Genomic DNA, 21,192 nt, shown 5'->3' with positions numbered 1-21,192 from the left:
AAATAAGGGGTTCTCCTCAGGGACTCCCATGCCTTCCATGTATTTGAACTATTCCACAACTAGCAAACCAGTTTCAAACTGTCAACAAAACATCAAGCCCTTGACTGTGTGAACCAGGTGAGTTAGTTCAGGGCTACAATACAATTGCGAAATGTCTAGGTTTGAGAACCACTGGACTAAATAACGCAGAACACTTGAATCAGAGTGTAGAAATCTACTCTGAATCGAATAGCTAGGCCTACTCGAAATCTACTCGGAATCTAACAGGGATTACAATCACATAAAACAGGGCAGGGCAATCCAAGCGTCGTTCCATCCATGGGCTACTCCTGCCTGGCACCCGGCAACCCTACCGCTTCTGTTTTCGCGCTAAAATGACAGAGCACTGTCGGAATACACAGGAACAAGCAGTAGAAACTTGATGGCGTCAGGAGAGAAATGAGTGGTGCTCAAAATAAATCCCCGTCTTTGATTGGAGAATCGGATAGGACAATAGATTAAGAACACAAACTATGTAACGCTTTTTTGGATTGGACTGAAGCTTTGCAAAGCTGTATTCTCAGTGGTTGAAAAATGTTTAGCTTCTTCGTACCCTCCCCCAAATCTTGCCTTGCTTTCTTCTACGCCAGCGGTGTGTCACGGAGGTTTGTTAGCCGGTGGGGAGGACCAAATTCGGCCATCGATTGACCCTATTTAACCAAACTGGCAGTAAGTCGGGTCTGGGGGGTCGCCCTGACGACTTTTACACGAGTAAATCGCCTCGCCTGTTCTTACATTTCGCCCCTTGATCGACCGCTCTTCCAATGTCGGATTTCAAGCTCGGGATTGTTCGACTTGGCCGTGTGGCCGGGAAGGTGAGCTGGATCCGGGGACTGCCATGTGTGCGACAAGAAGGGGAGGGGATCACAAAAGTGCTTACAAAATGGCTCGTTGAGATAGGTGATGGCTGGCATTGAATATGTTTTAATATGGAAAACAGACAGACATAAGTCGTGGATCTTTTTAGAATTCTAGGTGGCCTAATATAAATGTTTCGCTGGATTTGTTTTCTCTCGAAGCCGTCCAGAACAACCTATTAATTAGCTAGCCATGCTGAAGCTAGCTACATTTAACCAACGTTCGTAGCTAACTAGCTCATTTATGGACGCAACGATGGCATGGGTCAATGTTAAAAAAGTAAAAAATATCCTGGCATCCAAATGCACACTTCACAAACGGTCAAGCAAATTGTAATGTAGCTAACTGGCGACACTGGCTAGTGAAGTAGTAGGAAGCCATTGCCACGCTCTATAAGAAACACCGGCATGACAGCTCTCAAGTAACGTTTGTTACCTTTGTTTTAGCTAACAACGGTATTTATTTTATTAAAAAAACGATCTTATTTTTTGTCTTTACATTTGAAGGCTGCCAAACTTAGTCTCCTATGTGCCATTATTGACATGTAGCTACGCCTAGCTAGTGTTTTGTTTAGGGTAGCTACGTCAAACAGTTTTTACCAGACGAATTTGAACAGTGACTTGAATATTTGTCTCCTCATGTTTTTAGCTAGGACAGTTGGTAAACATTGAAATGTCACTTGTAGAAATGAGAACCACTTGGACATATCACGTGTAATGGAGTGACCCCCTGGAACATTCACCTAGAGACCATATATAATAGTCCAACAACGTTGTGCTTTTGCGTGCCAGTCAGTGTGATCGATAGCAATGTTTCATGAATGCTAACATACTCAAAGCAAATGTAACTTGACTCAGGCTCTTGATTATACCATCACATGTGTTAGGTCATCTGATTTTGGGGTCATCTCACACACCTCATTGTTGTAATCTCGCCCCATTGTTGTTAATTCCACACAATAATTGTGTAAACCCACATTACATGTGGCAATAACTGTACATTATTTTGCAGACAAAGTACACACTGATCGATGAACAGGACATACCATTGGTGGAGAACTATGCTTTCGAGGTAAGTGGGTGAGGATTTATGTGGAGGTTGTGTGTGAGGGTCATTCTAGTCAGAGACCATTCCCACTCTATCCTGGCCCTGGTATAAACAACTGCACTTGTCTTGACTATGAGGCCTGGGATAAATAAATCAATGTTACACTATATTTTTCAGGCACGCATGGAGGTAGATGCAGATGGCAATGGGGCAAAGATCTTTGCTTATGCCTTCGACATTGGCAAAGGGCGCTGGGCTGGCAGGCCACTGCACGAGCTGCTCTGGTGAGTTGGTGTCCCATCCCCACAATCTGCTCCTAAATACATCCTCATAGTCTGTCGGTTAGGGCAGATTTTTGCCTTTATCAAACAAACTACGTGCTTCATATTCAGTGTGTGATGCTGGCAGACTGGTTGAGTCAAAAGGCGATTTTAATGTTTATCCAGGGAGAAACACAGAGGAGGCATCGCTCCCAGCTTCCAAGTAGTCCACATAAACTCTGTTACAGTGGATAACCGTCTGGACAACTTGCGACTGGTCCCCGTGGGTTGGAGCCCCAAACCAGAGGAAATCTCCAGCAAGCAAAGGTATTACAGCTGTGCACTTCACCACTACAATTACTAGAGCTATATTCTGCTCTTCTAGTACTCATCACTTCTTTACTGAGGAAAAGACAACATAATATTGAGAAAATACAAGATTATTCAGACTTGGCATAACTTTGAACTTGTCTTTTTTTCTATCCCTGTAGAGAGCAGTCTTTGTACTGGCTGGCCATCCAGCAGGTACCAGCTGACCCCGTAGAGGAGCAGTACCTGGAGCTCAGTCGTACCCGCTACTACAATGCTAACGGAGAGCTGGTGGAGGAGGAGGAGTGCTCCTGTACTTACTACGAGTGTCACTACCCACCCTGCTCGCTCATCGAGAGGAGAGTATGTACTGCTACCCATATATTCTGCTCTTTTCTGTTATTTTCACTCACTCTTGGGAAGGGAGTGCTGAAGTACATGGCTTTGAGGATATTTGTGATCAGAGGCTAACATAGATTATTGTTGCTATTTTGAGGTGTTTAATATAATAGTCTCAGTATAGTGTCGTTCCACCAGTCTGACTTTGTATTCCATCTGCCCACAGCTTAGAGAGTTCAACATCTGTGGCCGCTGTCAGGTGGCTCGCTACTGTGGCTCCCAATGCCAGCAGAGGGACTGGCCCGCCCACAAGAAGCAGTGTCGGGAGCGCAAGAGGGTCCTAGCCCTGGAGTCTGAACCTGAGCGATGATCTCTGAATCAATCACCAGAATAGGGGAATTGGGGGGTGGAAATGAAGTGCAGGGGGGGGGGGGGGGGGGGGAGAAGAATCTGCTGACAGAGACGAATGACAGAGGACAATGTTGGTTGGTTGAAAGGGTGGGAAGATTTAAAAAAAAAAAAAAACTACAACCAGTTCACAGAACTGACAAATCTCCATAACTTGCTTTTTTTTGGAGAGGGAGATCCTCCTGGAGCTCTACCTGCTGCTATGAATTTGTATGTTTGAGTAAGAAGAGGTCACATGGATGAAACTGTCCATGCTTCTTTTGGACTACAATTGATTACAGTTGTCATCAGCTTTCTCCTTACTCCCACCCACCAACCAGTAATGCCGTGTGTACAGGGATATAGGGATGACAGTGCCTGCTGTTCACCTGGTACAATGGACATGGACCTTTCCACTGTACTACTACTCCCTCTTGGACCTTTGGTGCACATACTCAAGACACCTTCCTGTCATGCTCCAAGACCAACATAAAACAGATTTTCCATGCTGTTTCACACTAGCAGTATTGTGTGTGCTGCCATTATGGACTGAAGGATATAGATAAAGTGTTGAACATTGGGGGGGGGGTGCTTTTGTCTGTGTATTATTATTTTGTCACTTAGTTTTTGGGGAGGGTGGGAAGGGGTTATTGATTTTTGGACTTGATCACTTGTAGAGGCATTGTTACTTTCCTGTGTTGAACATCCCTGAATGAATCTGTCTCTTGATGCGATCTGTTCGGTTTCCCTTCCAGACGCTCACACCCTGTCGCTAACGTTTAAGGGATGTCCTGGGAACAACTTAAACCCAGGTTGGCCATTGGACAGGCTACGTCAGTTTGTTCTTGGATTGTATGAAATGGCCCTAATGTTTTGTTTTCTACACATCAGTCATTAAAGAGATCTGTTCTATGTCCAAGTGATCGTAGATGAAATAATACATTTTACAGATCACCCCCTCAGTGTACTATTCATGCACACCTGCTCAAAGTTTGTCTTCCTGTAACCTCGCTCCCATGCTATTCCACACAGTGAATATAAGCCTGGTACATCAATGATTCAAAGTTGGCTTTTAGTGGTAGTGACCATAGCATTTTATGGGAGTGACCTGAGTAAAGTACTTGTAGTTTAATTTTAGCTAGTCGTCTGACTCTGTGCTTGGGTTGTGCTAGCATACAGGGTAGAATTAGGAGAAGGTGTTGTGGGAGATGATTGGTAAATTAAGCCAATGCCTATGCGCTGGGAGTTTCTCTTGGTTTTTCTGTGTTGGCTGGAGAAGTTTGAACCGTTGGTCTACCGGGCTCTTTGCACATTTGGGCAGAAGTGTCTGGGAATGAGATTAAGGTGCTTTCAAGACAACTGGGAATTCAGAAATAACCAAGGTCCAATCATGACATTGGTGATCTTTAGGTCGGAAAGTCGGAGCTCTAGAAAGATGCCAGCTTACGACTTGGAATTGAGTTCCATGACCATTCAAAATTATTTTCCCAATTGGAGCTAGTTTTTTTCTGACTTCCCAGTTTTCTTGAATGCACTGAAGTCGGAAGTCTGAGATTTCCCAGTTGTTTTGAATGTGGCATTAGTCTTCCTGTTGTCTCTTTAGTTGATGATGAATCCTGACAAACATTCACAGATCTAGCATGTAACAAGCAGACAGATGTAATACATGCAACACGTTGATTGTTAGTTATGTATGTAGACCGGTTCATAACACTGCACTGAGTTGTTTTAACATACCCCACTATTATATTTTTTTAGGGGGAGGGAGAGTTTGGACCATTGGGTGTCTAAATTATTTTTTTTTTTAATTGGTAAAGGAAAAAGCATTAATCAGAATAAAGACTAAAGTTGGGGATAACTGTAAAATGAAATAAAATGTTTCACATTGATGTATGACCCTTGTGGGAGTTTAAGAGACCCTCTTGGTATGACACCACAAAAATGTCTGTTTTTCACTTGCCTATGATTTATGATGTTGGTTCATTTGGATACAGTGCATTCGGAAAGTATTCAGACCCCTTGACTTTTTCCACATTTTGTTACGCTACAGCCTTATTCTAAAATGTATTAAATATTTTTGTTCCTCATCAATCTACACACAATACCCCATAATGACAAAATGAAAACAGGTTTTTAGAAATGTTTGCAAATGTATTAAAAATAAAAACAGAAATACCTTATTTACATAAGTATTCAGACCCTTTGCTATGAGACTTGAAATTGAGCTCAGTTGCATCCTGTTTCCATCGATCATCCTTGAGATGTTTCTACAACTTGATTGGAGTCCACCTGTAGTAAATTCAATTGATTGGACATGATTTGGAAGGAACACAACTGTCTATGTAAGGTCCCACAGTTGACCATGCATGTCAGAGCAAAAACCAAGCCATTGGGTCAAAGGAATTGTCCATAGAGTGCCGAGACAGGATTGTGTCGAGGTACAGATCTGGGGAAGGGTATCAAAAAATGTCTGCAGCATTGAAGGTCCCCAAGAACACACTGGCCTCCATCATTCTTAAATGGAAGAAGTTTGGCACCACCAAGACTTCCTAGAGCTGGACGCCCGGCCAAACTGAGCAATCGGGGGAGAAGAGCCTTTGTCATGGAGGTGACCAAGAACACGATGGTCACTCTGACAGCTCCAGAGTTCCTCTGTGGAGATGGGAGAACCTTCCAGAAGGACAACCATCTCTGCAGCACTCCACCAATAAGGCCTTGTAAAGCCTGGTAAAGTGGCCAGATGGAAGCCACTCCTCAGTAAAAAGCACATGACAGCCTGCTTGGTGTTTGCCAAAAGGCACCTAAAGGACTCAGACCATGAGAAACAAGATTCTCTGGTCTGATGAAACCAAGATTGAATGCCAAGCGCTACATCTGGAGGAAACCTGGCACCACCCCTACGGTGAAGCATGGTGGTGCAACAGTTTTTCAGCGGCAGGGACTGGGAGATTAGTCAGGATCGTGGGAAAGATCAATCAAGTAAAGTACAGAGAGATCCTTGATGAAAACCTGCTCCAGAGTGTGCAGGACCTCAGACTGGGGCGATGGTCCCTAGGCACACAGCCAAGTCAACGCAGGAGAGGCTACAGGACAAGTCTCAATGTCCTTGAGTGGCCCGGACTTGAACCTGATCGAACATCTCTGGAGAGACCTGAAAATAGCAGTGCAGCGACGCTCCCCATCCAACCTGACAGATGATATTTAATCAATTTTAGAATAAGGCTGTTATGCATCAAAATGTGGGAAAAATCCAGGGGACTCAATACTTTCCGAATGTACTGTATATTTACGAAACGGTCAATCTTTCATTTAGCATATTATAATGGTTTTACATAGAGGCAATTTTTAGGGGCTGCATATCAGGGTTAGGCTCAGAAAATGAGAGCAGGGAATTTATTGTGGAGCTTGTAAAATCAGATCCTTACCCCTTGAAAATGTAGGCTATTGCCTAAGTCTATTTGCAGGTGTGAATAAACTAGAGTAAAAAGGGGACAGTGGGCAAATGTACAAATAAAGGAGCCTGGACAGTTTAATGTGTGTCTAAGTAAAATGGAATGAATAACCTTTACTCAATGTCAACATGGTGATCAGTGGGCTGGTCTGGTACTGTGCAGCTCTCTGGGACCAGAGATAGGAGCATAAGGAGCCTGTGATGTTTATCCCCTCCTTAACATTCCCCAAGCGAACCCAACCCAGGCAGAGGAGTGAGAAACCCTCACTATATTGAATTAGGGCCGATGTGAAAAAGCGGTTAAAGGATAAACATTTTTTTGTGGAAAAACACTGCGACTGCTACTAGAAAATGTCACAAGTCTATCTTAGTTGCGGTACAATTTGCCCAGATGCTCGAATGGTGTTATCATAGCACTAACGGACAGATTGCAATGCTTTCAACAGAACAATATTTTTGCACACCTGAGCACAGTGGATATTTAACTGGACTTAATGGACAGCCTTTATGGATTTCACACGTCTGTATCTGAGCCACAACTCTCACTCAGCACCGACCCAGTGAGTATTTAAAGCTTATGTTAATAGAATTAAATGGGTATTATTGTAAGACAGACTGCATCTTGTTGGAACGCTACACAGGCAATCATATCCAAATCATTAAACTTAGACTCCCTTTTTATAGGGCTCCCGAGTGGCACAGCAGTCTAAGGCACTGCATCTCACTGCAAGCGGCGTCACTACAGTCCCTGGTTTGAATCCAGGCTGTATCACATATGGCTGTGATTGGGAGTCCCATAGGGCGGTGCACAATTGGCCCAGCGTTGGCTGGGGTAGGCCGTCATTGTAAATAAGAATTTGTTCTTAACTGACTTGCCTTTTTAAATAAAGGTTATATTAACCACAAAGGCACTAAAGTCCTGAAATAATACCACACATGACAACTGATGGCCTGTCCTGACCCATGTCACACCAATAAGTCATATGGAGGCTGGAAGCTGGCTTCCCTTGACTACGCCTGAGTTTATTGTGACTACTGAAAATAATAATGTTTACTGCTACTGTTTGTAATTTGTATTACCATGGTTCTGAGACGCACATACATAATCTCTAAAGTATATTAATGTCTGGCTTTACAATGTGGCAGCTCTTGACCGGTGGTTAATGTTTTTTCCCTCTGCTCATTCAGGCTTTGCAGTACTGCAGCCTATCTTCTTGGAGTCCTGGTGGAAAGAGGTTGTGCAGCAGCTGCAGGCCATGGCTCCAAAGTGGAGCAACGGCCTTGTTGGGACTCTAGGGCAACTCCTAACCAGACATGATCCAGACATTGTGATGAATGCTGCTGGTGCCTTAGCCTCTTTGGTGTGTGGGTGTGGCAGCCTTACCAGTAACCCTCTGACTTGAATCATCCCTCTCTCTCAGGTTGAGAGCTTGGCTGGGCGTGGGTGGCTACAGAGAGACCAGGCTGTGTTTGGGCAGGTTTTGACCAGCCTGTTGAACCTGCTGGACCAAGGACGGGAGAACAGTCAACTCTGCTGCCCTGATCCTGGCCAGGCTGTCCCTGTGTAAGGTGGCCTGCCAAGGCTTGTTACGCCACCCCTCAGTCCCCAGCACCTTAAGCCTCCTGGCACAAAGCCACATCGGACAGAGGCAAGGACACAGGGGGATAAGGTCTTGTGTGGCAAAACACAGCGCTGCCATGATACTGCGCTACTCATCTCAGAATGCCATGCCAGTAGGAATTGTGTTATTGCTTCACTACCTCAGATTGTTTAATCAAAGATTGACACTGACAGGTTATCTTGATTTTGAATCCACACCAAGCTCTGTTATTCAAAGGGGTATTGTTTTGTTAATCTCTCCAGGTTCACCGTCTACAAGCCCTGATGAGTGAGGTGGCTGAGCCAGAGGCGGGACAGACAGCCTGTTTTGCATTGAGTTGCCTAGTAACAGAAGATGGACACGCTCTGGTGCTGGATAGCCCCTCCTTCCCCAGTCTGCTTGATTCCCTTCTTTACTGCTTACAAACAGAAGACCAGGACAGTTCCTGGTTCGCTGCCATGTATGTACGTCACTCCATCTGACACCCTAGGGCCTGGCTCATTCTGTCATCAAGAAGCATTCATCTCGCTATCACTGTACCATTAGAGAACATGGAAAATATTTCACAGTCTATCATAGTGTAGCCAGATAGATTCCTGGCTGAAGCACAGCCCCTCACCCTTTCCATTCTCTCTCTGTCACATTTGTGTGTAGAGAAGGACCAAGGCACAGTGTGAGTATCGTTCCACATCTTTATTAATATGTGAACTTAGCCAAAATACAAAAACAATAAAGAATAAACAAAACGTGACTAAAGAGGTGCTACATGCACTAACTCAAAATAATATCCCACAAACACAGGTGGGAAAAACAACTACTTAAATATGATCCCCAATTAGAGACAACGATGACCAGCTGCCTCTAATTGGGAATCAGACAAAAAACCCAACACAGAAATAAATAAACTAGATAAACCCCCCAGTCACGCCCTGACCTACTCTACCATACAAAATAAGAGCTCTCTATGGTCAGGACATGACAGTACCCCCCCCCCCCCCCCCAAGACCGCAAAACCAGGAGGGTCCGGACCGTGGACCGTCTCAGGAGGCTCCGGACCGTGAACCGTCGCCGGAAGCTCTGGACCGGGAACCGTCACCGGGAAGCTTCGGACCGGGAACTGTTGCTGGAAGCTCTGGACTGGGAAGGCGCACTGGAGGCTTGGTGCGTGGAGCTGGAACAGGTAGCGCCAGAATGGTGACACGCACTTCAGGGCGAGTGCGAGGAGCAGGCACAGGACGTACCCGACTGGGCACACGCACTTCAGTGAGAGTGCGAGGAGCAGGCACAGGACATACTGGGCTGTGGAGGCTCACTGGAGGTCTGGAGCGTAGAGCTGGCACAATCCGTCCTGGCTGGATGCTCACTTTAGCCCGGCAAGTGTGGGGCGCTGGCACAGGACGCACTGGGCTGTGAATACGCACTGGAGACACCGTGCGTATCACCGCAAAACATGGTGCCTGACCGGTCACACGCTCCCCACGGTGAGTACGGAGAGTTGGCACAGGACGTACTGGGCTGTGAAGGCGCACTGGAGACCTGGTGCGTATAGCCGGCCTCATTTGTACTGGAACTTTAACACACTTCTCGGGATGAGTACGGGGAGCTGACTCAGGTGGCATCTGACGGCTGACATGCTCCTCAGGGAAAATGGCGTACATACTACGCCAAACCAACAGCTCTCTCTCATCACACCCCTCAACTATCTCACAGTACTCCTCGCTCAGTCTCTCCCAATATTCCTCTTTGCTCTCAGACTCACCCCTCGGCTTCGCCGACCAACCCGTGTGCCCCCCCCCCAAAAAATGTGGCGTGTCTTTCGGGCTGTCTTCGTGGTCGTGAACCCCGGAGTCGCAGATTCTCCTCCCTCGCTGCTTCCGCCTGCTTCCAGGGCAGGCTTTTGTCTCCTGCCATTATTTCATCCCAAATCCAGGATGTCCTCCACTCCTGGCTTTCCTCCCATGCCCAGGATCCCTGCTCCTCCTGGGCATGCTGCTTGGTCCGTGGGTGGTGGGATATTCTGTCACGTTTGTGTGTAGAGAAGGACCAAGGCGCAGCGTGAGTATCGTTCCACATCTTTATTAATATGTGAAACTTAGCCAAAATACAAAAACAATAAAGAATAAACAAAACGTGACTAAAGAGGTGCTACATGCACTAACTCAAAATAATACCCCACAAACACAGGTGGGGAAAAACAACTACTTAAATATGATCCCCAATTAGAGACAACGATGACCAGCTGCCTCTAATTGGGAATCATACAAAAACCACAACATAGAAATAAATAAACTAGATAAACCCCCCCAGTCACGCCCTGACCTACTCTACCATAGAAAATAAGAGCTCTCTATGGTCAGGACGTGACACTCTCACAAGGCAGTGAAAGTATTGTCACGAACAGCTGGAATGTTACACGTGAGAGCACAGGTTTGTCGAGTAGCGACTGAATATTGGCTCATTACAGTACTCTCTGGAACATCTCTGTTGAACCAGGTTATTCCAACAAACTTGGAATGCCATGTATGCTTGGTTGGTCAGTTATTACATAGCTTGAAAAATAGGCTAATATCAATAGGATGTCTATTACTGTATTGATCATATTACTATATAAGTTTGATTATATATCAATATCCATTAGTTATCAATTATTGGTGGTATAATTACATTAAAATGACAATGGCATACTCTTTTCAATAGGGATAAACAACACCTCAACCAATGAAATGTACATTTTGTTGTTACTTACATTTATGTCTCAATCAGGGGAGGCTGCTGAGGGGAGGACGGCTCATAATAATGGCTGGAACGGAACGAATGGCATCAAGCACATGGAAACAATGTTTGATGTATTTCATACCATTCTGCTCCATCCATTACTACGTGCCCATCCTCCCCAATTAAGGTACTACCAACCTCCTGTGGTCTCAATCCCATTCTGACTCCCCTCCAGTCTCTCTCCAGCTCTCCCTCCATTGGCCAGGAGCTCAGGGAGGAAGTGAACTCATGTCTTAGGAACCTGTAGCTGCTTTCCAAACCCCTGACAACTAGACTCCTCCCATTGGGGGCCTGCACTGTGTCCTAGGAGAAGTGTTTCCTTGAGAATGGGCTAGAGATCATATACAGGTCAGCTGACTGCAGGAACGTTAAGGAGTTTTATTATAGGGACCTTTTCACCAAATAGACCCACTCCAAGGATCATAATATTTTTAGAGGAAACATAAATGAAAAAATAAAAATTGTTACATGGACAAGCAACATTGTGTCATTCAATGTAGAATTGGAAATAGTCAACCAATATCAAAAGGTATCATTGTGTAAGCAGTTGCCTGATACTCTTTTTCGGTCCTCAGCCTTCTGGACAGAGACTGTTCTCTATCTTGGAACCCTAAGTCATGTGACCATGTCTGTCTTCATCCTCAAACATGGACATGAACTCTCATTGACTGCTCCACTCTACCTCTGATGGGGGCACCTGCAGTGACCCTGTGCTATTGGCCATAGAATCAGAGGATGGAGGGACAAGGCCTGGTCCTCCACAGGAGCTGCATGTGATTGGATGCACAGCGTCTCATGTGCGACGGAGTTGGGTTTCACCGGCGGGCAAGCTAAAGCCCAAGGTGTATCAACTGTATCGTGGTCAAGCGCTAATAGAGCTGGGGTAAATTATGCTACTCCAGTCAATGCAGATTTTACTAACAGCAGCCTTAAACATTTACCATAACACCAAATGTCTTTTGTACATTTCTCTTTGCTAGGGCTATAGTGGGTGGTCTGTCCCCAGGAACCCTGTACCAGCTGAGTGTGTGTGCATTGGGGCCTGGGGAAGAGGTTGGCCCCTGTGTGGCGGTGAAGGTCCGTACAGCCGAGGCCACCAACACAGCCTATACCTGTACTGTAACGGCCATCACTTCCAAAGGGTGCTGTTAGAGCCTGCCCATCACCAAGAGGACCGACAGGACAAGAGGTCAAACAGGACAATGACCCTAAGCACGCAGCCAAGACAATGCAGGAGTGGCTTTGGGACAAGTCTCTGAATGTCCTTGAGTAAATGAGCCCGGACTTGAACCCGATCGAACATCTCTGGAGAGACTTGAAAATAGCCGTGCAGAAACGCTCTCCATCCAACCTGACAGAGCTTGATAGGATCCACAGAGAAGAATGGGAGAAACTCCCCAAATAGAGGTGTTCCAAGCTTGTAGTGTCATACCCAAGAAGACTTGAAGCTGTAATCGCTGCCAAAGGTGCTTCAACAAAGTACTGAGTAAAGGGTCTGAATACTTATGTAAATGTGAAATTTCTGTTTTTTATTTATTATACATTTGCACAAATTTCTAAAGCTGTTTTTGCTTTGTTATTATGGTGTATTGTCTGTAGATTGATGGGGGGGGGGGGCAATTTAATCAATTTTTCAATAAGGCTGTAATGTAACAAAATGTGGAAAAAGTCAAGGGGTCTGAATACTTTCTGAATGACCTGTTGGTGAGTATCAGAGCATGTTACAAATATCATATCTAATTTTATATGTCACGTTTTCAAAAACAACAGGTATAGACTAACAGTGATTCTTACTTATGGGCCCTTCCCAATAATGCAGAGAAAAAATAGAAAAATAATAACGCAATAAATAAATTCCCAATGATTAACAATAACTCTACTATACATGGGGTACCAGTACCGAGTCGACGTGCAGGGGTACAGGGAGGTAGATGTGTACATAGAGTGTACAACATATTAAGAACACCTGCTCTTTCCATGACTGTCCAGGTGAAATCTATGATACCTTATTGATGTCACTTGTTAAATCCACTTCAATCCATGTATTTTATTAGGGATCCCAATTAGCTGTTGCCAAGGCAGCGGCTATTCTTCCTGTGGTCCAAACACATTAAGGCACATCACACAAAAAATTACAAATAAAACAGATCATATAACATTACTACACCACTACTTATCCACAACACAAAATGTACAATACCACCATACAACAATACTATTATGTGTGGAGTGCGTGTGCTAGCATGTGTCTCCTCACAGTTTGTTGTTCCATAAGGTGTTTTTTTTTTCAATCTGATTTTACTTCTTGCATGAGTAACTTGGTGTGGAATAGAGTTCCATGTAGTACTGTGTGTTTCCCGGAGTCTGTTCTGGACTTAGGGAGTGTGAAGATGAAGGGGAGAAGACAGGTTAAAGAAGGATTTTTTTAAGACTTGAGTCAATTGAGACATGGATTGTGTATTTGGGCCATTGAGAGGGTGAATGGGAAAGACACAATATTTAAGTGCCTTTGAACTGGGTATGGTAGTAGGTGCCAGGCACACTGGTTAGTGTCAAGAACTGCAATGCTGCTGGGTGTTTCACGCTCAACAGTTTCCTGTGTATCAAGAATGGTCTACCACCCAAAGGACAACTGTGGGAAACTTTGGAGTCAACATGGGCCGGCATCCCTGTGGAATGCTTTCAGCACCTTATTGAGTCCATGCCACGATCAGTTCCATTGTCTTAGTGACGTTGAGGGAGAGGTTATCCTGGCACCACATTGCCGGGTCTCTGACCTCCATGTAGGCTGTCTCATCGTCGTGTCGTGTATTATGCCTTGAAATCCCTTACTATAACAATAACCCTCTCTGAGTCGATTTCTGTTCTAGGACCAGACTTATAACAGGATCAAGAGTACAGAGCGAAATCAGAGGAAGCCATTCTCTAACAACAAACTTGACCAAACTTTATGGGGACTGAATGCTGAGTTAAGGCTGCCAGGCTTGCTAGGACAGACCAGATGCAACTTCAATTAGCACTGAGGTGTGAAGTGAGAGGTGTCGAGGCCTTTGGGCCCAACAAGTGCAAGAGTCTCTCGCAGCCTGCCCCACCCAAATCCAGAGGTCTTTGAAGCCCCCTCCTGCTGTTCAGAGACCATCCACTGGCATTTTCTACAAGAAATCTGCCTCCAGAAATAAAAGCTTCTCCCAAGTGGGTGACATCTACTCCCGTTGCCTGCTGCACTGCTGCTTGAATTCCACCTGGCGATCTGTTCACCTTCTGTCTTGGCCTGTCTCCCCCTGTCTGGTACAGGTACCGCCCCCCTCCCCTCTCTCCCAAGCTGTCGCTCGCCTCCAGCACACACGCACTGTTGGGGCGAGTGACTCTGAACTTACAATGACTAGTCCCAAGTCGTTATATATTTAAAAAAAATCTTGTGCATTTTGCTATTTTGTTTTTTGCCTCATGACTCCTGCATGCTTTGTTGACTATGAACTTTCTTGTTTACCTAACCGTGGGACAGACTGTTTGTTCCCACACTCGGGACTCTGACTCTCTATTGGTTACACTGACTTTTGGCCTTCCATCCTATTCTAACCACCTCTCGCCGGCTTTGTATTCATGTTACTGAAATTGCTGTATAATATGATCTTGTTGTCATCTAATGCACATTCAAATGTTATAAATCAACACTGCAGAGCTCTCCCTGTCCTCTGCCTTGCCCTGATTGTATTACTGCTGATGATATCTGGAAATGTGCATGTACACCCTGACCCATCTACGGTTGCTAGCCACAATTCTGACTTGTGCTCTGATATCTGCTACACTGATTTCTGCTCTCGGAAAAGCCTGGGTTTTCTGCATGTTAACACTAGAAGCTTATTACCTAAAATGGATCAATTCAAAGCGTGGGTTCACAGCTCCAAGCCAGATGTGTTGGTCATTACTGAGACGTGGTTAAGGAAGAGTATTTTGAATACTAATGTTAACCTTTCTGGTTGTAACCTTTTTCGACAAGACATCTTCCAAAGGTGGGGGAGTGGCAATCTTTACCAACGATCACCTTCAGTGCTCAGTTGTCTCCACCAAGTCTGTCCCCAAACAATTTGATTTGCTGGTTTTAAGTATTAAACTTTCAAATAGCTCTTTGTTGACTGATGCTGGGTGCTATCGTCCTCTTCCAGCACCGGCCTGTACCCTACCTGCCCTAAGCTCTCTCCTGACCCCTTACACTAAGTCTGAATGTGTCCTGCTAGGTGACCTAAACTGGCACATGCTTAAACCACCTGACCAAGTCCTAAAGCAATGGGACTCCATAAATCTTTCTCAGATTATTACCAATCCCACAAGGTATGACTCCAAACACCCAGAAAAGGCTACTCTCCTCTATGTTATCCTCACAAATAATCCTGATGGGTATCAGTCTGGTGTTTTCTGTAATGACCTTAGTGATCACTGTATTACAGCCTGTGTTCATAATGGCTACTCAGTGAAACGAGCTTTCCTGATTTGTCATAGACGCTTGCTTAAAAAACTTGAATGAGCAAACCTTCACGAACTGGCCTCTGTAAAATGGTATAGAATCAGCTTGATTCCCCTCTGTCGAAGACGCTTGGACATTTTTTTATATTTTCAGTGGTATTGTTAACAAACATAAAGAAAATGAGAATTAAAAACAGGTTCAGCCCCTGGTTCGACCGTGATCTTGCGGAGTTACATGCATACTCAGGCACATGCATACTCCGGCTAACTGGCTCCCGTTCAGGCAAATGAGAAATAAGTGCACTCAGGCTATCTGGAAGGCCAAAGTTAGTTACTTTAAGGAGCAGTTCTCTCTCTGTGGGTCTAACCCCAAGAAGTTCTGGAAAATGGTTAAAGACCTGGAGAATAAACCCTCTTCCTCACAGCTGCCCATGTCCCTAAATGTTGATGATGTGATTGTTACTGACAAGAAGCACATGGCTGAGCTCTTTAATCACCACTTCATTAAGTCAGGATTCCTATTTGACTCTGCCATGCCACCTTGTCCATTCAACATTTCCTCATCTCCCACCCCTTCTAATGTGACTATCCCCGATGCTTCTCCCTATTTTTCCCCTGTCCCGCTACAAAGTTTCTCCCTGCAGGCGGTCACTGAGTCCAAGGTGCTAAAGGAGCTTCTTAAACTTGACCCCCAAAAAACATCTGGGTCAGATGGTTTAGACCCTTTCTTCTTAATTAAGGTTGCTGCTCCTATCATCGCCAAGCCTATCTACAAACTTTTTAACCTGTCTCTCCTCTCTGGGGAGGTTCCCATTGCTTGGAAGGCAGCCATGGTTCATTCTTTATTTATAGGGGGAGATCAAGCTGATCCTAACTGTTATAGGCCTATTTCTATTTTGACCTTTTTATCAAAAGTATTGGAAAAACTTGTCCAATTGTAACGCCCTGGCCATAGAGAGGGGTTTTTGTTCTTTATTTTGGTTAGGCCAGGGTGTTACATTGGGTGGGCGTTCTATGTTCCTTTTTCTATGTTTTTGTATTTCTTTGTTTTGGGCCGTGTGTGGCTCCCAATCAGGCACAGCTGAAGGTCGTTGTTGCTGATTGGGAGTCACACATAAGGAGCATGTTTTTCCTTTGGGTTTTGTGGGTAATAGTTTCTGTTAGTGTTTTGCACCTGACAGGACTGTTTAGCTGTTGGTTTTCTTATTTTTGTATCGTGTTCTTTTGTCTATTAAAGATTCAATGATGAACACTAACTCCGCTGCACCTTGGTCTACTCTCTCTCACGACAGCTGTTACACTAATCAACTGACTGGCTTTCTTAATGCCTAAAGTATTCTCTCGGGTATGCAATCTGGTTTCCGCTCAGGTTATGGATGTGTCACTGTAACCTTAAAGGTCCTCAATTATGTTACCATTGCCCTTGATATTAAGGAATGTTGTGCTGCTATTTTTATTGACTTGGCCAAAGCTTTTGATATGATAGACCATTCAATTCTTGTGGGCCAGCTAAGGAGTATTGGTGTCTCTGAGGGCTTTTTGGCCTGGTTGGCTAACTACCTCTCTCAAAGAGTGCAGTGTATAAAATCAGAACATCTGCTGTCTCAGCCACTGCCTGTCACCAAGGGAATACCCCAAGGCTCGATCCTAGGCCCCACGCTCTTCTCAATTTACATCAACAACATAGCTCAGGCAGTAGGAAGCTCTCTCATCCATGTATATGCAGTTGATAGTCTTATACTCAGCTGGCCCCTCCCTGGATTTTGTGTTAAACGCTCTACAACAAAGCTTTCTTAGTGTCCAACAAGCTTTTTCTGCCTTTCACCTTGTTCTGAACACCTCCAAAACAAAGGTCATGTGGTTTGGTAAGAAGAATCTCCCCACAGGTGTGATTACTAACTCTGAGGGTTTAGAGATTGAGCTAGTCACCTCATACAAGTACTTGGGAGTATGGTCAGATGGTAACACTGTCCTTCTCTCAGCACATATCAAAGCTACAGGCTAAAGTTCAATCTAGACTTGGTTTCCTCTATCGTAATCGCTCCTCTTTCACCCCAGCTGCCAAACTAACCCTGATTAAGATGACCATCCTACCCATGCTAGATTACGGAGACGTAATTTATAGATCGGCAGGTAAGGGTGCTCTCGAGCGGCTAGTTGTTCTTTACCATTCGGCCATCAGATTTGCCACCAATGCTCCTTATAGGACACATCACTGCACTCTATACTCCTCTGTAAACTGGTCATCTCTGTATACCCGTCGCATGACCCACTGGTTGATGCTTATTTATAAAACCCTCTTAGGCCTCACTCCCCCCCTATCTGAGATATCTACTGCAGCCCTCATCCTCCACATACAACACCCGTTCTGCCAGTCACATTCTGTTAAAGATCCCCAAAGCACACACATCCCTGGGTCGCTCATCTTTTCAGTTCGCTGCAGCTAGCGACTGGAACGGGCTGCAACAATCACTTAAACTGGACAGTTTCATCTCAATCTCTTCATTCAAAGACTCAATCATGTACACTCTTACTGACAGTTGTGGCTGCTTTGCATGATGTATTATTGTCTCTACCTTCTTGCCCTTTGTGCTGTTGTCTGTGCCCAATAATGTTTGTACCATGTTTTGTGCTGCTACCATGTTGTGCTGCTGTCATGTTGTGTTGCTGCTATGCTGTTTTATCATGTGTTGTTGCCTTGCTATGTTGCTGTCTTTGGTTTCTCTTTTATGTAGCGTTGTGTTGTCTCTCTTGTCATGATGTGTGTTTTGTCCTATTATTTTATTTTTAATCCCAGCCCCCGTCCCCGCAGGAGTCCTTTTGGTAGGCCATCATTGTAAATAAGAATTTATTCTTAACTGACTTGCCTAAATAAAAGCTGACTATGACCAGTAGAGTAAAGCATTGGATCACACTGAAAAATCTTACATGTTCAGAGCAAAAAATAATCAAGACTGTGACAAGCTTGTTCTATTGTAGTTTTGATAATGGGTCTTTAATTTTTTTTTGTATACTAAATCTTAAACTTTTGCATAATATATAAATTTCAAATGTTTACACAGCAGAAAATAAATTATACCAATACCACTAAGCAAAACGATTTATCTACCCATAACAGTGAATACAGTAATGCACACTTTTTGCCTCTCAACAGTCATTAGTTAAGAGCTGCACTGACGCCCCCACACCACGAGGCGTCGTGAGTCATTTAGTATCACAGAAAACTTCATAAAATTATACTCTTCGGGATTTGTTTTACTCTATGCGGAAGTTGCAAGTTTCATAACAGTTATGTACACATTGGCTTGTATATGTTGGATATTGTAGTGGTATAATAAATACGTCAACTTAATTAAAGTGTTTATTGACGAAATGGTCAACCTTGGACTCACAAAAGTGGACGATGCGCTTGCAGCAAAACATCCGGTTGGTCCTTTCTCTTTCTACTGCTTCAACCTTTTACGCAAGACACTGCTGAATGGTTGCTGTAGCTCAGCTGTAGATTACACGTGCTTTGTGTTTTGACATTTTAAACACGATTATATACATTTGCTAGGTTTTACAGCCTTCCTTGTTCTTCCTTGCTAGTTGTGTTCTCAGATTTCTGACCAGAGCTACCTAACCTGGGACACATATTGAACATAAAATAATCTCTCAAATGATGATTGCATTTTGTATTCAACCCATTTGCGATCTTTCTTCTCTCTCAGGGTTTACAGCAGTATGCTGCCTGTCAGTCTCATGCCTTTATGAAAGGGACAGGGACCTTTATATTGGGTGAGTGACACTCTCCCAATGCTTTGTTTTCACTTCATATAATAACTATTTATTTATGCATGAATGCATCGTGGAGCCTCTTTCATGTACCCTAACATTTCCTGTACTCTCTATTGTAGGGACAAGTGGATTATTTCTCATACAAAAAGTTATTCAGAAGAGGCTTCCATATCCTTTGCAGTGGAACCTGCTGATTTCAACAGGTGAGAGTGTGCCTGTGTACTCAAATGACAGAATGTGATGTTTAGCTATAACTTGCAGTAATATAGAGTTTAGAATGATTGTCTAACCGTCAATCATGTCTACCACTTTGTCTCACCTTGTTCCTTTCATTGCCCCCTCTACTCCCCTTCAGCGGCTTCGTCAGTGGGCAGCTATGCAGTGACACGCTGGGAGACAATGAAGTGCACTGACCTATGGATGCTAATAGAGACAGGGAAAGTACCAGACCGAACACCACACAGTGAGTATAGCAGTGGTTCTACTCTATGCTATGCATTCTATACTACGTGGACTTAATCTCAATGCTGGTTGTGAAGACGGACACAAAATAAGAAGGGTTGACATTAGGTCAGCGGTTTATTCAGCTCTCAGGTCTCTGACATCTCTCTGTGTCTGTCTGTATTGCAGTAGCAGAGCCTGCCCCTGAGGAACCAGCTGGGCCTAAGAAGACCCCATATGGAGATGTGATGGAATGACCACAGGACATTCTCATGTACAGGCAACCCCAGTCCTCTGCTTCACATCTCACCCACTCAACCCTATCAATAAACACATGTATTATGTGTTATGGTTCAACTGTGTCACCATTGGACAATGTTCTGCCATGCTGGACTTAGTTTCACGTGGGTTCAGTGATTGAACCCTTTATATAGATCAGAAAACCTTGTAAGGGTTTTAGTTGATCATGGCATTTTGTCAGATTGGGCCACCCTGACTTGTGTCCAGATGAGTACTGTATAGTGCATAGTTTATTTAATATATGGAAAAGGTATGGGAAAAACATCTGTTAAAGAGTGGTCCTTGGGGCTTGAGGGTTGAATAAACAATGTCCATTTGATCATATCCTGTAAATAGTTCACCTCTTGTATTTGGCGCATGTGACAAATCAAATTTGATTTGATTTACTGGGTTTAATGCAATAGAAATCATGTCTATCATTAAGCTTTTATCTCCTCAAAGGTAAACCACTGTTGACACATGAGTAAGGGTCAGATTTCCAGGCCAATAGGCTGTGAGATTTGGATTTGGAGTGCAGGTTTTTTTCTGGATCAAAAAGGGGGTTGGTAGGGGGTGTGGCAAAAAGCGTGGCAACATCTTATAACACATTTTAGAGGCTCCCATCTTGGAGATGAGAGCCTAAAGCTATTTATCTAGGGCTTCCTGAGTGGCGCAGCGGTCTAAGGCAGCGCATCGCAGTGCTTGCGACATCACTACAGACCCGGGTTCAATCCCAGGCTGTATCACAGGGCGGCGCACAATTGGCCCAGTGTCGTCTGGGTTAGGGGAGGGTTTGGCCAGGGGGGGCTTTACTTGGCTCATCACTCTCTAGTGACTCCTTGTGGCGAGCCAGGCGCCTTTTGTCATGCAGCTGAGGGAAAATGTTGCAGTTTAAAACTTCTTCGGGATCGGTGTCCCTTCCACGGGATGGTTGAGCTAAATCGATTAGCATGAGGTTGTAAGTAACAAGAACATTTCCCAGGACATAGACATATCTGATATTGGCAGAAAGCTTAAATTCTTGTTAATCTAACTGCGCTGTCCAATTTACAGTAGCTATTACAGTGAAAGAATACCATGCTATTGTTTGAGGAGAGTGCAGAATTTTGAACATGAAATGTTATTAATAAACAAATTAGGCACATTTGGGCAGTCTTGATTCAAC

At 44.4% G+C, this 21,192-nt stretch overlaps 2 protein-coding genes across 2 annotated transcripts; both read left to right on the top strand.

Moving 5' to 3' along the window:
• The first annotated feature begins 409 nt into the window (after nucleotides 1–409).
• Nucleotides 410–3,295, top strand: zmynd19 (zinc finger, MYND-type containing 19). Its single transcript, XM_014135159.3, has 6 exons — nucleotides 410–854; nucleotides 1,909–1,968; nucleotides 2,122–2,228; nucleotides 2,391–2,531; nucleotides 2,696–2,876; nucleotides 3,079–3,295. The coding sequence occupies exons 1-6, from the start codon at nucleotides 804–806 to the stop codon at nucleotides 3,220–3,222; spliced, it is 684 nt and encodes a 227-aa protein (XP_013990634.1). The 5' UTR covers nucleotides 410–803; the 3' UTR covers nucleotides 3,223–3,295.
• A 15,438-nt stretch (nucleotides 3,296–18,733) lies between these two features.
• tmem141 (transmembrane protein 141) lies at nucleotides 18,734–20,372 on the top strand. The gene is made up of 5 exons (XM_014135169.3): nucleotides 18,734–18,956; nucleotides 19,241–19,307; nucleotides 19,427–19,510; nucleotides 19,663–19,770; nucleotides 19,938–20,372. The coding sequence occupies exons 1-5, from the start codon at nucleotides 18,903–18,905 to the stop codon at nucleotides 20,003–20,005; spliced, it is 381 nt and encodes a 126-aa protein (XP_013990644.1). The 5' UTR covers nucleotides 18,734–18,902; the 3' UTR covers nucleotides 20,006–20,372.
• The last annotated feature ends 820 nt before the right edge of the window (nucleotides 20,373–21,192 follow it).

Source organism: Salmo salar, chromosome 01 (assembly GCF_965601325.2).
Source record: "Salmo salar chromosome 01, fSalSal1, whole genome shotgun sequence".
In the NCBI taxonomy this organism is placed as follows: Eukaryota; Metazoa; Chordata; class Actinopteri; order Salmoniformes; family Salmonidae; genus Salmo; species Salmo salar.
The sequence above is the reverse complement of the archived record's forward strand: the minus strand, read 5'-3'. Positions and strand labels throughout refer to the sequence as shown.

Excerpts from the sequence above, each read along its gene's own strand:
- zmynd19 (XM_014135159.3), top strand. The coding sequence starts at position 804 with ATGTCGGATTTCAAGCTCGGGATTGTTCGACTTGGCCGTGTGGCCGGG. Across the intron at positions 855-1,908 it reads TTGGCCGTGTGGCCGGGAAG|ACAAAGTACACACTGATCGA; the intron begins GTGAGCTGGATC and ends ATTATTTTGCAG. Across the intron at positions 2,532-2,695 it reads GAAATCTCCAGCAAGCAAAG|AGAGCAGTCTTTGTACTGGC; the intron begins GTATTACAGCTG and ends CTATCCCTGTAG.
- tmem141 (XM_014135169.3), top strand. The coding sequence starts at position 18,903 with ATGGTCAACCTTGGACTCACAAAAGTGGACGATGCGCTTGCAGCAAAA. Across the intron at positions 18,957-19,240 it reads CGCTTGCAGCAAAACATCCG|GGTTTACAGCAGTATGCTGC; the intron begins GTTGGTCCTTTC and ends CTTCTCTCTCAG. Across the intron at positions 19,511-19,662 it reads GAACCTGCTGATTTCAACAG|CGGCTTCGTCAGTGGGCAGC; the intron begins GTGAGAGTGTGC and ends ACTCCCCTTCAG.